At 30.2% G+C, this 16,524-nt stretch overlaps 6 protein-coding genes across 6 annotated transcripts; 3 read left to right on the top strand and 3 right to left on the bottom strand.

Annotated features, from left to right (window-relative positions):
- Positions 1-205: 205 nt before the first annotated feature.
- PWA37_003558 (uncharacterized protein) lies at positions 206-949 on the bottom strand (the record flags this gene model as incomplete). Its single annotated transcript, XM_064860081.1, has 1 exon — positions 206-949. The coding sequence occupies one exon, from the start codon at positions 947-949 to the stop codon at positions 206-208; it is 744 nt and encodes a 247-aa protein (XP_064713454.1).
- Positions 950-1,258: 309 nt separating this feature from the next.
- Positions 1,259-3,667, bottom strand: MDM20 (Mdm20p; the record flags this gene model as incomplete). The annotated part of the gene is made up of 1 exon (XM_064860082.1): positions 1,259-3,667. The coding sequence occupies one exon, from the start codon at positions 3,665-3,667 to the stop codon at positions 1,259-1,261; it is 2,409 nt and encodes an 802-aa protein (XP_064713455.1).
- A 713-nt stretch (positions 3,668-4,380) lies between these two features.
- On the bottom strand, positions 4,381-4,821 carry APS2 (Aps2p; the record flags this gene model as incomplete). Its single annotated transcript, XM_064860083.1, has 1 exon — positions 4,381-4,821. One exon carries the CDS (start codon positions 4,819-4,821, stop codon positions 4,381-4,383), a length of 441 nt encoding a protein of 146 aa, XP_064713456.1.
- A 628-nt stretch (positions 4,822-5,449) lies between these two features.
- Positions 5,450-8,593, top strand: PEX1 (AAA family ATPase peroxin 1; the record flags this gene model as incomplete). Its single annotated transcript, XM_064860084.1, has 1 exon — positions 5,450-8,593. The coding sequence occupies one exon, from the start codon at positions 5,450-5,452 to the stop codon at positions 8,591-8,593; it is 3,144 nt and encodes a 1,047-aa protein (XP_064713457.1).
- A 1,039-nt stretch (positions 8,594-9,632) lies between these two features.
- Positions 9,633-11,828, top strand: PWA37_003562 (uncharacterized protein; the record flags this gene model as incomplete). The annotated part of the gene is made up of 1 exon (XM_064860085.1): positions 9,633-11,828. The coding sequence occupies one exon, from the start codon at positions 9,633-9,635 to the stop codon at positions 11,826-11,828; it is 2,196 nt and encodes a 731-aa protein (XP_064713458.1).
- Positions 11,829-13,266: 1,438 nt separating this feature from the next.
- On the top strand, positions 13,267-16,311 carry PWA37_003563 (LicD family protein; the record flags this gene model as incomplete). The annotated part of the gene is made up of 1 exon (XM_064860086.1): positions 13,267-16,311. One exon carries the CDS (start codon positions 13,267-13,269, stop codon positions 16,309-16,311), a length of 3,045 nt encoding a protein of 1,014 aa, XP_064713459.1.
- Positions 16,312-16,524: the final 213 nt, after the last annotated feature.

Consider the following 16,524-nt stretch of genomic DNA (forward strand, 5'->3'; position numbering starts at 1 on the left):
GCTCAAAACAAAAATTCTTTTGTAGTTGTGCTAATTACGCATTCTATGCTCGTGCTATCTTGCTATATATATATGAAATTTTGGAATTCATTATCGTTATTCTTAACTTATTCTAGTTTAATATTTCCTCCCTCCTTTCTTCTTTTGTTTCTTTTATCATTTCCATCATATATATACATATATGCGTATATTTTTATGAGTATTCCTACTTTAATAAATCCTTTAATGCTTGTTTCAATTTATTGGAGAACCCCTTTTGTTTATTATTACTATCATTACTATGAATAATGCTATTATCTAATATTGGGGAACTTAAATATTCATAATTGTTTATAGTTTCAATCATTGAATTGTATGATTTGATACAATTTGAACACACACAATCTTTCAATCTATCTGCTTTTTCATAAAGTATTAAATCATACAAAATCCTATTACACATGATACATCGGATAATAATATCACTATTGGAATATATACTTGTGTTTTGATTTTTCTCCTTTGATAATGTGTCTACTACGTAATCTAGACTTGTATTCATCTCATCTTCCACAAGGTATGACTGTAACAATTTACTATCCCCTTGCAAAGGTTTATTATCTTCTTCTGCCCTCTCCATTCTATTTTTACTTGGTTCGCAATACCGAGACCTATATTGCATAATCTGTCTCTGACTCTTTTTCTTATGCAACTGTCTCTTGAAATCTGTAATACTTATCCTTGAATGGAATCTTCTTGACTTATCATCGCTTAAAATATAATCCTCCACTATCATAATAGACTGTCTTTTATACGAAAGTTCATTTTCGTCGATATCGTAAATCATAGAATTCCTTTTGGATAGAGGAGGTTTCAGTGGAAGACTCTCTAGACCACTCTCCTCTGAATTGATCTCTATCTGCTTTTGATCCAATTTATTCTCATCTGACCGTCCTAACACACCTTTCATTATTCTTTCCTCCTTACAGTACCTAGCTTGATATGCACACAAACATACTCAATAAACACAACCTTTATATTGTTACTATTGGTTCAAATCTCTTTTGTATACTGTTCTTTTAAATATAAATACATCTCATATGCATACATCTATATAGAGTATTTATATAACATTGTGTATAATTACAGTTAATGAATGTTTTTTTTCTCACGTTTTTACCTTTCCACTTATTTGTCTCCTTATTAAAATATAGACACATTTTTAACATACACATGTATTATTCATCGACAATTCTGTACAAAATTACACGCTACTATTTCACAAATTTCTAACAAATTTTTGAATAGATAACAAAGCGTCCAAGAACATAGACTCCTGTAAGGGTTGGTATTCTAGTTCAGTTAATAAATTGTCCTTAGCTATCTTCGATAGACTATCCTTAATAGCATCACGATAATTAAAAAATATCTCATCACACGAGTTACGTAAGACAGTTAATTGTCCTTGAATAATCGGTTTTAATAATTGACATCCTTTCAATCCTACAATACTTTTTAATGTATTCAAATGTGTCAGATAATTATGTAGGAGTAACCAGTTTTCCTGTTTCGAGTCATGTGGTCTTTCCAGTAATGTTCTTATACGTTCTGTATTTTCTATCTCATTTCCTTCTTCAGAGTAATATATTGATGAAATTACTTTATAAGACCATTTCTCCATTGGAGTCATACACTCATTCTCCTCAATATCTCCGATTTTATCTACTAATCTTTGAATTATATCTTTATTACTATCATTAGAAATACTTTCTAACATAAATTCCTTTATTACTTTGACTAATAACCATTCCACATTGATTTTTGAATAGAGATTGTACTGATCATGCATATAGGACATGTCTCTATTATCACTGAAAATTTCGATTGTTTCATCATTGCCACTCATTTTAGCACAGTGTACCATATCATTCCATTCCTCATGGAATTGAATTAATAGAGTGGTACGTTTTTTCCTATCATTGTATAGACGCGCCATCTCCAATTGTTCACACATCAAAATCCAACGAGTCATAGATTTGACTAATTTATTTTGAAGATCAATCATCCCTTCAATCTTGCTATATGACTGTCTCTCTAATGCAATTCTGACAAATTGACTTAATTTCCCATTGATATTTTGATACGTCTTCAAATGTTCAATCAAATCATTAGATATCATTTCATGCTGCTTATTAGGAAATATACTACCAAACCTTGTATACAGAACATAGTCCATCGAATCAACTTGAACATTTTTTATTTTTAACCCTTTAAATACTAAATGTGCTAATGTTGGTAACCCTATATCCATATATAATTGTATCAGTAAAAGTGCAGTCTGAAAATTATGTATATCTCTTTGTTGATAATTCTCAAGTATGGTAATAGCCAATAATTTATCTTTCAATGTTTTATTTGGTAAAATTTTCCTATTAATTATATCCATGATAAAAACAGAGTTGCTTGAATAATCAGTCTTTAATTTTTTATCTAATGATTTCTTGTGACGTTGATATAAAATTACACTATCTTCTTTGGGTACTAAGTTTAACTTAAAAATATTGGAATCATGAATTGGAGAATCATTGGGTAAGTTATGCATAATTATCTCCAATGTTTTTTCATTGATATTTTCTCTATATTTTTGAATGTCTGTTTCACAACATGACTTATCATGGAATTTTTTTAGATAATAAGATAACGATTCTTGAGATACTGCCTTATTGTATGTAAGATCAACTTCAAATCTGGATAGTCTACTATTTCTTGAATCGCCAACAGTTTGGTCAATCAAATTTAAAATTTCTTGCTCAGTTTTTCCCAACTGAAATCCAGAATCAATCAATTTTTGTATTAATTGAAAATCATCGATTTTAGTAAGTAAAGATAAACATGCATCAAATAACAATTGTTGATCTTTTACATGTTTAATCAAAAATTGTTTCATATATAAATTTAAAGAATCTTTCAATCCACCTAAAATCATATTTGAATCAATTCCATTATCAGAATATAATTCCTCACATACCATGCAATAAATTATAGTTTCTTGTTCAGATTTTAATGGTTTCAACTTCTCCAACCTCTCAAATGCAAGCCTTGGTAAAATTTTAGATTCTTGAACTGTAACTCTATTCTTCTGATATCTAAAGTATGCAATAGTAGCAATTGCATTCCAAAAATTAAACATTCTACCATAGTTTTTACTGGTACCAGTGGTAGTAACAGTGTTGCCACTATTGTTATATGGGAAAAGATTAGAATATGAACATAAAGCAGCACTAGCCTCAATTAAACGACGATAGTCAAAACATTGTAGAGCTCTATCAAAATATTCATACGCCAATTCTAATCCACCAAATTTTGAATGTGCTAAATCAAAAGCATTCAACGCATAATCATGATAATTCATCTCTATCAACATTCTATACAAAAGATCTAAAGCTCTTAAATCATTAGTAATTTTGTTGCTTACTGTTTTATTTATTGCATATGGTTTGATTAGTATTTTGTCAATATCGAATTGTTGAGGTAAATGTTTATATTTCACATACAATTCCAGTATTTCATAGTAGGCAGATTTGGGATATCTTGATCTTAATTCGTTTATTCTTTTATAACATTGTTTAAATGCAGATTGTTTGATAAGAGCTCTAATTTCTGTTTCAATGGATTGAGTACCATTCATTATCAAAATCCAGTTTCTTCTTCTAGATATAATAATAGAAAAGAAGAGGGGGGGATGAAACTCTTACTATGAGTATATAGTAATCTTTATTAGTTAATTGATCGAGCCAAGCGACCACTTCTGGGTATGTAGAGCAAAGTTTAAGTAGATAATGAATTTTAATGGTCTATCTAAATAAAATGATAATACATAACCTTGAACATCTTAGAAATTTATAAATTATAAATATTTCTTTTTTGTTTCTATTTTTTCAAAATGAGATTTTTCACATATGAAAGTAGCCCAAACACAAACCCTATTACACGCAGGTAAACCACCAGAGAAAAATAACAAAAATTCTACAGAAATATTAGGTTATGAAAATGAAAATTTATCTTTTCTAAAATTTTATTACGGAGAACTAAGAGCTTTGTAAATAATTCGTAACAACTATTTCATCGTTGACTCTTTCATCTCTTTCTGTAGAAATTATACACAATAATATACAGGATGTAATCACATAGCTACAAAGATTAACACATGAATATATATATATATCTACACAACTGCAACAAGCTGTTGTAGATGAAGCGTCCTATAAAGATACAGTTCATAGACCTTGCTCCTATTCTCATCCCATCTTTTTTGTTTTCATAAAATGCTTATATTCGCCAACATTAAAAGAAAAAAAATTCTCCTTATATCATCATTATGATGAAGAAGAACAAACATACTTATTGTAACCTATCTAAAATCTGTAATCTCTCATTTAATACATCTTTAGAAACTTCTTGGATTTCACCAGCAAGGAACATCTCATCTAAAACCATATAAACTTTGTAAAAATTAAATACAATATCCAACTCACAGACATTTCCAAAGAAACTATCCAACACCTCGATAAAAAGATGAATATGTGATAAATATATTGGTTCTTCATCATCTATGTCGACACCCATAACAAAATAAAGCCCTGCATATCTTTTGTATACCAACTTAGTAGTATCTGAAAATTCAACAAAGTTACTTTGATGTTTATGGTCTCTGCTACTAATTAGTCTATATATTTGAGCAATAAAATCTTGTGTTACATACCCAGAATCTATTACTGTGTACCACCGTACCAACCTTACAACACCTTGCTTATTAAAACATAGAATAAATCGTATACCCATCACAACTATCCAAAAAAATAAAAGAAAAAAAAGAAAAAGGAAAAGAAAATATTAATCTATTTGGTATCTATCTCTCTATATCTTTATATGTATTTTGTTTGTTATGATCTGATTAATACTTTATTATGTAATATGTATATCCTTATATAGTGACACAAACCAAACTGTGCAATCGTTCTGTGTACCTAAAGATATGTTCGAAGATACTCGTTTGTTTTATTGTAGTTGAATCAACTCCACAAACATTGGTGATTCTTTCATGGATAATATTGAACGTGACACTGTTTTTAGAATCATTGTCCTCTTTTAGATCAAATGCTGTGAAGCCTTTTTTTTTTCTTCCCTTTCATATCTTTTTCTGTTTTTTACAATTAGTTTTTCTTTTCTTGCCCCCCCATAATTATTTATCTTTGGAATAATAAAGGATCCTTTAGACTATATGATGAGGCAAAAAAAAAAAAAGACAGGGTCGACAAAAAAAGTCATGAAGTGGATGTATAATGTGTTGTGAATACATGATTAAAGTGCAATAGTGAAAGTGTCTGCTCCATTTTTTGTCGAAGAAATAGAATCTTGTTATCGACCTATTCATAGTATTACAAGACCAGCTAGTTGTATTTATTAACAGATGAATGGAAATCCCATTAAGTTGAATATTAAATTTGATAATGCTATCAAGGGAAATTTTATAAGGTTACCTCCAGAATTGGCTACTGAGATTTATTCCAGTGATATACCTATCCAAGAATTTTATTTCAAAATAAATGATCGTTGGTTTGTGTCATGGGATGGATTTTACTCATCGTCTTCAAATTGTGTTGAGATTAATCCTGTTTTAGCCAATATGCTAGGCTCTTTAAGACATAATGATATTATAAAATTTTCTGTATGTCGATTACCGGTCGAAAACATACGAGTAGCATTATCCGAGGTGTATGTCAAACCGTACCATAGTGATGATTGGGAGATATTAGAAAATAATGCAGAATTCTTACAATCTGAATTATTGAATCAAGTTAAAATTGTGGCATTAAATAATCCAATAATTTGTTCCATAAATAATATTATATCCAGAGTTATAGTGGATAAAATAATTCCTGCTAATAGTGGGTTTGGGAGACTTGATAATGGGACTTTGATTGTTGTAGAGCCAAAAGTGAACAAAAACAGGAATAATAGATATAAGAATGGTAACAAACAAAAAAAATCATTTAACTCAGATACATCAATCACAATAGAAAGAAGTTTGGCATGGAATATTGAGCATGACAATCCAAATAGTTTAAAAGTATTTGTTAATAGGGAAAACTTTGAAAGTAAGTTTGGTTTTATTAAAATAATAAGTTGTGATCCCATAAGCATACAGGATGTCACAAAAAATGCAAACTCTTCTAACTTACAACTAAAATTGAATAAGATCTTTATTGAGATTGAGAACAAAACTGATTTACATTTACCGAAAAATCATATTTGTTTTTCTAAAAGGTTATGGGATGTTCTTGGTTTCAAACACAAAAATAATGGTTATATTCTCCAGTTAGAATTGTTTAAAGATAATTCATGGGTAGATATATTCACAGATATTGAACATTTAGATATAACAATTACTCATTATATAGAACAAGATGAAAGACAATTAGAAAATTTAGTCAAAAAGATGCAATATTTAACAAATAATATGTCTATTAATGATGAAAAATTTCAATTCAATATATCCTTATCAGCGGAAATTAGTTTTATAAAAAAAGAAATTCCATATGTTGACATCAAGAATATCAAAAGTTATCATTTTATACATAAATTAGTCAAGAAAACTAGAAATGTTGCCAACTTGGAATCAATTTCTGATCCCTCATATTGTTATACCAATAGTATAATATCAGATATGATAAACCATTTATCTTGCCCATTTAGTACATCTAGTGGATCACTTCTATGTGGTAAATCCGGTATGGGCAAGACTGTAACAGCATTAAAATTGTATTACAATCTCCTTTATCAAACTAAATATCGAGTAGATTATTTAAACTGTGAAACACTTATAAACAGCTTTTCGCTGGAGAAGTTAAAAACTATTATCGAACAACAGGTATACCAGGGATATATATATAAACCCTCAATTTGGATTCTAGATAAAGCCGATTTCATATTTAATCAAATCAAGTCAAATGAAAATTCTAGTTCAACCCAAAATAAATCCAATTTATCTGATAAAATTACACATTATTTAATCAATACTGTGGAAGCAGTTAATCAAAAATTTAATAATTGTATTCACATAATATTTGTAGCAGATAGCAGAGATAGTCTGAATAACATATTATTTGATAAGCATTTCATTAATAAAATATGGACGTTAAAACCTCCAAACAAAGAAGAAAGATTAAAATTTTTTGAATATTTCAGTGCAAATAGTGTATTGTTTACAGATATTCTTTCATGCGATGAGACAAATATAACTTTCTCCGATATAGCTTTGGAAACAGAAGGCTATTCACCATTAGATATATCTAATTTTGTAATAAAATTATATTATGAATGTAAATTAAACGGCAGTACCACAATATCTGATCTAGATTTCCAAAGGGTTTTAAAGGATTTTGTACCGTCGGCTCTACAAAACGTGAAATTACAGAATAAAAATAATGGTATGAAATGGGATCAAATTGGAGGATTAAGCGAAGCTAAAAAAATTTTATTAGAGACTCTAGAATGGCCTACAAGATATTCACCAATTTTTCAAAATTGCCCACTGAGATTAAGATCAGGTATCTTACTATACGGTTATCCAGGTTGTGGAAAGACGCTGCTCGCTAGTGCAGTGGCTTCACAATGTGGATTAAATTTCATATCTGTGAAGGGTCCAGAAGTATTGAACAAATATATTGGTGCCAGTGAACAAAATATAAGAGAATTATTTGAAAGAGCAGAATCTGTGAAACCATGTATTTTATTCTTTGACGAATTTGATTCTATTGCACCGAAGAGAGGACATGATTCCACGGGTGTTACCGATCGAGTTGTCAATCAACTGCTTACACAAATGGATGGTGCAGAGGGATTGGAAGGTGTTTATGTTCTTGCTGCAACTAGCAGACCTGATTTGATTGATCCAGCATTATTAAGGCCAGGAAGATTGGATAAGAGTGTTATATGCGATATTCCAAATGAAATAGAAAGGTTAGATATCTTAACTAAGATTGTAAAGAAACATAATATACATTTAGAGAATGAACATGATTTAAAAGAGATAGCTTCATTGACTGAAAATTATTCAGGAGCTGATTTGCAAGCATTGTGTTATAATGCAAACTTAAAGGGTATCCATAGGAAATTGGACAAACAAAAGGATAATCAATTGGAATCAAACACTTCTAGTACTACTAATAATGATGATTCTACAAAGCTCCATAAGTTTCTGCTTGTTAATGAAACAGAAAGTAAAGAAAATAGAGAAAGGGTCAATAAATATCTTAACAAATTTTGTAGTTCAAAGAGGAATGATTTAGACCCTGAGAGACTAGAGGATAACAGAATTCTAAAACAAGAGAATAGTGTAAATGACAGTCAAGAGGAAGTGATAACTCGAGAGGATTTGTTGGCGGTGTTACAAACAACAAAAGCAAGTATTTCACCAAGTGAACTCAATAAGTTAGGTTATATTTATAACATGTTTCAAGGTAAAAATAAACGTGAAGATAATAACATTATGATAAATGAGAATCCTGATAAAATAGTATCTGATGTGGGTACCCGTTTATCACTGATGTAAAGGACGAAATCTATATTTAACACTGCCAACAGTCATTTAAAACTCTCACACACATAACATACAAATATGTGCAGAAGTTCCGCCTTCAAAAACCTACAATTCCTGTATTTTCAAAGACATAGCGTAAATTAGATCTTGGCAAATCTGATTAGTTTAGTTTGTCCTTTATTAAATTACTCAATAGGGAAATGCAATGTAATTGTTACTTTTTTTTTCTTTTTTTTTTTTTCTTATTTTTATTTACACGTTAAAAGCGGCAATGTCTGGGTGGACGCTTAATTCCCCGCATATCCCCATCTTCCACCCCACGTTGTACTTTTTTTTTTCTATTTGCGTTTCAGGTGTATCTTTTCTCCGATTTTATCTCCTTTTAATTCCCAGTTCTCGCAATGAAACATTTTCATGGGAAAGCAGAAACAGGAACAACATAACTCTCATTCAAATTAAATTTAATATCCCATGTCACTTTTTCCTTCTTCTTATCAGTTATCCAATTGCAAGGGAGGTAATCTATAAATTAGATCTTGAACTCTAATTTTTCTTTTTTTTATTCTTATGTATATTCCTTTTGTTTAATAGTGATTCACAAAGATTCATAAATAAAATATCTTTACAATCTCCCATCTTCAGAAGGAAATATTTCTGCCACGAAAAACCTAATACCGGTACAAGAGAATAAGTCTTTATCTCACAATCAGTTTAAACATATATAACTCATGAATCTCATATTTTTATACTACCTCATTATTTTTCTTTAATTAAAGGAAACTGAAAAAAAGCAAGCAAGCGAACATCGTCATTACTAGTGATAATATATAATCAAGAGTTCTTAGTCAAAATTATTCAATTAACCTACTTGAAAATATTTTATTTTATAATAATATCATTTATCCAATTTTAATACACATATATATAAGTTTTTTTTCCTGTGTGTTTATAGAGTTTTAAGGAGAAAGAAATAACAACTTAGAAATTCCAAATATTGGTCTGTGTACAGGATATATATGTTGATTACTTGGGGACATATAGAAGCAAAAAAATGTTGAAGAAGAATAAGAGCAATTCAAATTTAAAGGCATCTACGTTTTCTTCTGTATCTACTATTAAGTCATTAGGTAAGAAACTATTAACTTCAAAATCTTTCGACCATAATGATGTTAATAAAAATGTTAAACCAATCAAGACGTTGAAAAAGAGAAGTACAGTTCCAGCTGTGTCCAATACTGAATCAAAAACTCAAAATATACCGACTAACACTCCAAAACCTATAAGTTCTTCTGTTACTTCAGCAAGAAGGTCTAAGATGAATGAATCTAGAAATAATTCTGTTAGTGAAAGGAAAATGGTCTACAATCCATATGGTGTTATGTCATCCAGTATTAATAGTAGCAGTGGTGCTAGTTATAGTTATATGAGTAAGAATTTGAGTTCACATTTCAGTATGGGGTATAACAGTCTTGGTTCGATTAATTCTTCATCCTTGAGTAGAAGAGATCCAAGTTTATACCTGCACGAGGGCTCCCAATCTATTAGAATCTTGCAATTGCCAATTGCAAGTCCGAACGATTATTTGCCAGAAGAATTTCAACAGAAATCTATTCAATTATATGATAATTTTAAATTTGAGAACGATAATAAAAGTATTGGTAGTGGTGGGTCTGCAGATGTTACGAAAGTGGTCACGAAAGGAGTTAAGGCCAAGCACTATGCATTCAAAAGATTAAATTTGATTTACCAGGAGACTGATGAACAATATTATAAAAGATGTTCCAAGGAATATATTATTGGAAGACATCTGAATTCCATAAAAGGATATGGTAGTATGAACATTATTGGGATTTACCAGTTATGTAAAATACCAACTACTACGAAATCTGTACGAGGATGGGGCTATATCATGGAATTAGCTAAATATGATTTGTTTCATTTGATGACCCGTACAGGCTGGAAAAGTGTTGATGTTTCTGAAAAATACTGTATATTTAAACAAATTGCAAATGGTGTTAAATTCATGCATGATAATGGGATTTCACACAGAGATTTAAAACCTGAGAATGTTTTGTTATGTGAAAATGGTATATGTAAAATTACAGATTTTGGTATATCTTCGTGGGTATATAACGATCCGAAGGATCCTGAGAGTGGAATCAAAATGTGCTGTGGTATGATTGGATCACCACCGTATGCGCCTCCAGAAGTGATGATGTGGGATTCAAAGAAAAGTTATTCGAAAGAGTTACAGAATTCATACAATCCATTTTTAATCGACACTTATTCGTTAGGTATAATATTAATGACCTTACTTAATAATGTTATACCTTTTATTGAATCATGCGATAAAGATTCGAAGTTTAGAGACTATGAATTGGCGTATGAAAGTTACTTTAAATATGAAAATAGATTGTTTCGTAAGAAGGGCATTTACAAGCCTGGACCGGGCCCAGAATATATGTTTGCTAGAATGTTCAACGATAGGGAGATGTCTCGTATAGCATGGAGATTAGCAGATCCTTGTGCTGCTACAAGATATAATATGGATGATTTATTTAATGATCCACGATTTCAAAAGATTGAAATGTGCATGGATCCATTTGATGAGATTACATATAAATATTCAGAACCTGAATTGTTGTATAGTTCATTAGAAGAGAGTGGAATATCAAATATAGGTTCAAAGACAAATACAGTTGTGGCGTCTACAGAGAACCATATATCAAGGTCGATGATAAGTATTGCTGAATCACCAAAGGAGATGGAAAAGAAACCTGTATGTTCGTTATTAACAAAAATGCTATCGGACTCTAACAGTAGCGTATCTTCAACAACTTCCTCGACCATGAATTATGATGAAATGAACGTATCAACCTCCTTCTCTTCTTCTTCCTCATCCTCTTCTTCTCCCTCTCCTGCATTACCTACAATATCTTTAGGTAAGGATACAGATTTATTCACATTGGAGGAAGAAGAAACTGAGGAGACGAATAATAAGGATGTATCAGACAGAGATATTAAGTCTATAGTATCAAATGAGACAATAACAAGGAAAACGGTAGATAAATCATCTGACCGAATGAAAGTTAGTGAATTTTCAAGACAAAGGAGACGCAGAATGGTTGTTCATCATCATCTACAAGTCGTTAATAGTGTGTCTTCTATGAATTCACCTATATTTTCAAACTCAATGCCATCGTCAATTATGTCATCTGTTGGTTCTTCATCGTTTAGAAAATGGTAAATATATAGTGTATAAGTAATAGAAAGGTATACATATTATCATTATTATTGTGTTTTTTCCACCACTTTGTTGATGCACAAATGCTATTCATTCATAAACATCTAGATCAGTTAGAATTTTAGTGGAGGTGGAGAAAGTCAATCCAGTAAATCAATTAATACAATAAGGTTAACTAAGCAAGAATTATTGTTAAACAAAAAATCTTTAATTTATTGAAATATGAATATTTTTAATCAAGAAATAAGCAATAAACAGAGATAATACAATAGCAACAACAAGATTACATTAAATGAATCTAAGCCATGTAGGGTGGAGATGACTTGACAATACGAAAGATTAAGAAAGTTTATCATCTTCAACGACAGCTGTATCAAGTTTTTCATAATTTTGAAAAATTGTCTTCCCTTCAGTACATTTGTGTGTGGATCAAATAAAACCCCGCGGAGTTAAACATGTGATAAAGCATATATTCTTTTCTCTTCTAAGTCATTTTTTTTTCTTCCTTTTTTCTTTTTTTGCTTGTTTGCTTGCTTTTTTTCTTCTTATTTTCTTTTTTCAGATGAGCGAATGTTGGAAACACAATAATTCAATTAGAGTGTTTTTTTTTGTTTTCCTTTGTTTTTTCACAGTTAATTCTTCACTCGGTCCCGTTATTGTTCCTCTCCTCTCCGCAAAAATAACAAAAGAAAAAAAACGAAAAACATTACAAATAAGAAACAAAGGTATACATAAAAAAAATGATGGCTAACTATTGTGCTGCTTATAATATAAAAAACATTTCTGACCTCTATTGTCCATTTGCCTTCTTTTCTCCTTTGTTTTTTTGTTCTTTTTTGATTTCCCGATTGTTCCAGCACCTGTCAAAGGGAAAAAAACAATAAAATAAAACAAATATTCAGATAGACTTGCACCCAAAAACGTTTGTTTTGTTTTGTCTTGTTTTGTATTTTTCCTATTAAAGTTTTAATTTTGAGTCATGGAATCAATATCTTTCTTTTCTTTCTTTTTCTTTCTTTATTCTCTCCAATTTCTCTCCCTGTGTATTTGCCGCTTGTTGTATTTTGGAGTTTGCAAATCTGTCGATATCTCAATTCCTCGAGCTGTTGTTCATCTTATGAAAAAGATAAGTTCTGAAAAGGCTATTATACTTCAAGTGTTGCAAGAAACTATAATATTTAAAAATACGTACAAGCTGTAGAAGGAAGTTATTTGCTACAATGTATTTCCATATACACACACAAATACATGTTGTTCAAGAATATTTTATAAAACTGGTATCATCATTTGTACATTAGATTCTTTTTTTTTTCTTTCCTTTTTTTTTGGATTGGTTTCTGTATTCATTCTTTCATTTTATAAATAATAAGAATAAGAATAAGAATAATAAAAAGTAGTCGTTAAAAGAACATATATACCTATATCTATTATATCCATCCACATGTCCAAAATGCATAAGGGTAAAATTCATATAGGTAACACAGCTTTAAATGAAATTTCTCGAATGTTTTTCTTTCTCTTCCGTAGATTATCAAGGTATCATCTAAAAAGATTTTTATTTGGTATAATATTTATTCAATTTATTTTATTCATTATCATATGGTCCTCGAGTTATAAAAGAACCACTGAAAAAGCTTTAACTCAACAACAAATACTAGATTTGGAGCATCAGACTAGGATTAATCCCCACTTGGTTGATCCAGATTATGAGTATTTTAGAAATTCTAATAATAATAACGGTAATGATGTCTCAGATGATTATATAAGTTTTCTATCCGACTATTTCTCTAGTTGGTATTCATCAGATGGCTCAGACATGGATCAATCTGTTGCAGATGTAGACACTGTATCTAGATTATATGAAAAATTCAGATACAATACAAAACCTTTCTGGTTTGATGACTATACTTTACAAAAAAACCTATTGACTATCCCATATGGTCCAAACAGAGGTCAAAAATGGACTTGTATCGATGATATTCAATACTATAACAGTGACCCAAGATTGATTTGGTCTGTTTATATGGACTATATCATAAATAATTATCCACAACATAACCAAAAAAATATTGCCTACAATTGGAAGTTTCCTTTCTCTTGGTATGATTGGATTGATATGCATGATTTAAATAAATTGATCTCTTTGAACGAAACAAGACCCACATGTGAGTTCTTATTTGAGGGCTCTTTTTATAAAGACACTTTGTTGAAGATCGAGAATGAAGTAGGAGAAACTTTATTTGATAATGGTCGTTCCAAATATGATCAGGATGGATGGTACGTTTATGCAAAACAGTATGGTGATAATGATATCCTTGGAAAATTGAAGGATTATTGTACCTATTTGGTGGATAAACCAAAGTTTTCAACTGGCCTAAATATTACTAAGCAAGATCCAAAATGTAGACCTGAAGTGTTTCAACTACAAAATAGAAATTATGTTTATTCTTCACTGAAACCTCCTTTATCTCTCTCGGTCACTGCATTGAATGGGAAAACTTATCAATTTTATTTTGATCAAAATGGTCCACGACAAAATATGATAGAATCTAATCTTCTACAAGATTTTATTAAGAATAACTTGGATTTGCCTTCTCTAAATAACACACAGAACCTTTTAGATTATAATGATCTGGTATTTAACCATTTCGAGAAATTTAATAATTTCTTGGAGAATTATAATATATCCAAAAATTTTGTTGTTAATGTTAAAGAAACAGATAGCAATCTAATAAACTTAGAAGAATTGATCCTAGATGAAGCTGATTTTGAATTCGATCCAATTGCTAAAATCAAAGAACTGGAAGCTATCCCTGAAGAAGAAATGACTCCACATTTTAAGAATTATTTGGACAGTCTACGTACCTCAATCACTTATGCACCTGAATTTAGTCCCAAATATTTTCAAGAGAGTGGTGATATTCAAGATTATTACGGGATTGGGTATCATCGTGATAGTAGGTTTTTCAACGTGGACAGTTTCCTTTTTGACAAACAAGAATATGCAAATAGATTGAATTCAATGATTAGAACTTTTCAAAAATTTACTCTATCTAATGGTATCATATCTTGGTTGTCACATGGTACACTCTATGGGTATATGTTCAACGGTGAAACTTTTCCATGGGATGAAGATTTCGACTTGCAATTACCTATCAAGCATTTAAATTATTTAGCACAATATTTTAATCAAAGTATTATTCTGCAGGATCCAAGAGAAGGTAATGGGAGGTATCTTATCGATGTATCAAGTTCTATCACAGTACGTACTAAAGGCAATGGTAATAACAATATCGATGCAAGGTTTATTGATTTGGATTCTGGGTTATATATTGATTTGACTGGACTTAGTGTTTCTTCCATTTTCGCTAATGTTAAAGTTAGGGGGTATATGCAAGAACAATTAAAAGAACTGCATTTACATACAAATAATTCCGTGTTACAAGTCCCAGAGGATTCAAACGCAAAGAATTCAGATTATCTAGGGTTAATGGATATATATCAATTACATGATTATGTTCATAAAAATAACAAGGAGTTTAGTGAATCAGACAGGTCCTCCGTTGATAAATTTTTGAGAGAGGAACAAACAACGCAAAGGAACATCAATTCTATGGAGAAATTATTGAAACCTGCACAAAGATATTATTTACATAAAATAATGAAACTGTACAATTGTAGAAATAATCATATCAGTCCTCTATCATATCTGTCCCCTATGTATAATAGAATGTTCCATGGCGTTCCTGCTTTTGTGCCTAAAAAATATTTACATTTTTTGAAAAATGAATACTATGTATCAGAGGATTATGCTTACATTACTTACAAATCTCATGTTTTCTTTCCAGGTGTAATGCATTGGGTTAATGAACATTTTGTTAAGAAATGTTCAAATATTAATAATTGGTATAGAGACACAAAGAAACTATCAAATATCACAAGCATTGAACAAATGGAGTTTAAAGATATGAAAACCTTCGTTGCTAATATGAAGTTTTATGGGACCGATAATATGACTACGTTTGCCAATCTCTATAATGCATTTGACCAGTTTGCCTACAGAATGAAGGAATTGGCGATTGAATTCGATCCTACGTTGAAGCAAAAAGAGAAAAAAGAGTTATTGAATATTTTAAAGAACCAATGTAGTGAAAAGATTAAATCGCCCGGAAAAGATGCACTTTTATATGTATATGAAAAGAGACTTTTTAAGAAATTAGCTAGAAATTTTGATCCTGCTTTAATCGAAGATGTGAAAGATAACATCGATAAAATGTACTTGAATAAATACTGGAAGCAATTGTTAGGATTGAAGAACCGTGAATTGTCTCTATTCCATACAAACTTTGAAAGTTCATCTGAATATATTGTGAGACCATCCAATTCTACATCTAAATTGGTTGATATGAATTATCAAGGGAGAAAGGATATGTATCCTGATAAGTTTAGTAATTGTCCAAAGTTATTTAGTAAAGATCCAAATTGATTTGAGTTTTATTGGCATTCAATTATTATTAACTAAAAAATAAAAAAAAAAACTGCATACTTGATATCCTAATAAAGGATTATCTTTTTTATTTCTAGCATTAAGTTATATTTGAATATTGCATTAATTTTCCTCTAAATACTTTTTGTGCCCGCGCGCCCCTCTCATTTATATAATATAGGGATATAATCATATACAATTATAAAATAAGAA

This window comes from Arxiozyma heterogenica (assembly GCF_036370985.1).
Source record: "Arxiozyma heterogenica strain weizmannii chromosome Unknown scaffold_27, whole genome shotgun sequence".
NCBI lineage: Eukaryota > Fungi > Ascomycota > Saccharomycetes > Saccharomycetales > Saccharomycetaceae > Arxiozyma > Arxiozyma heterogenica.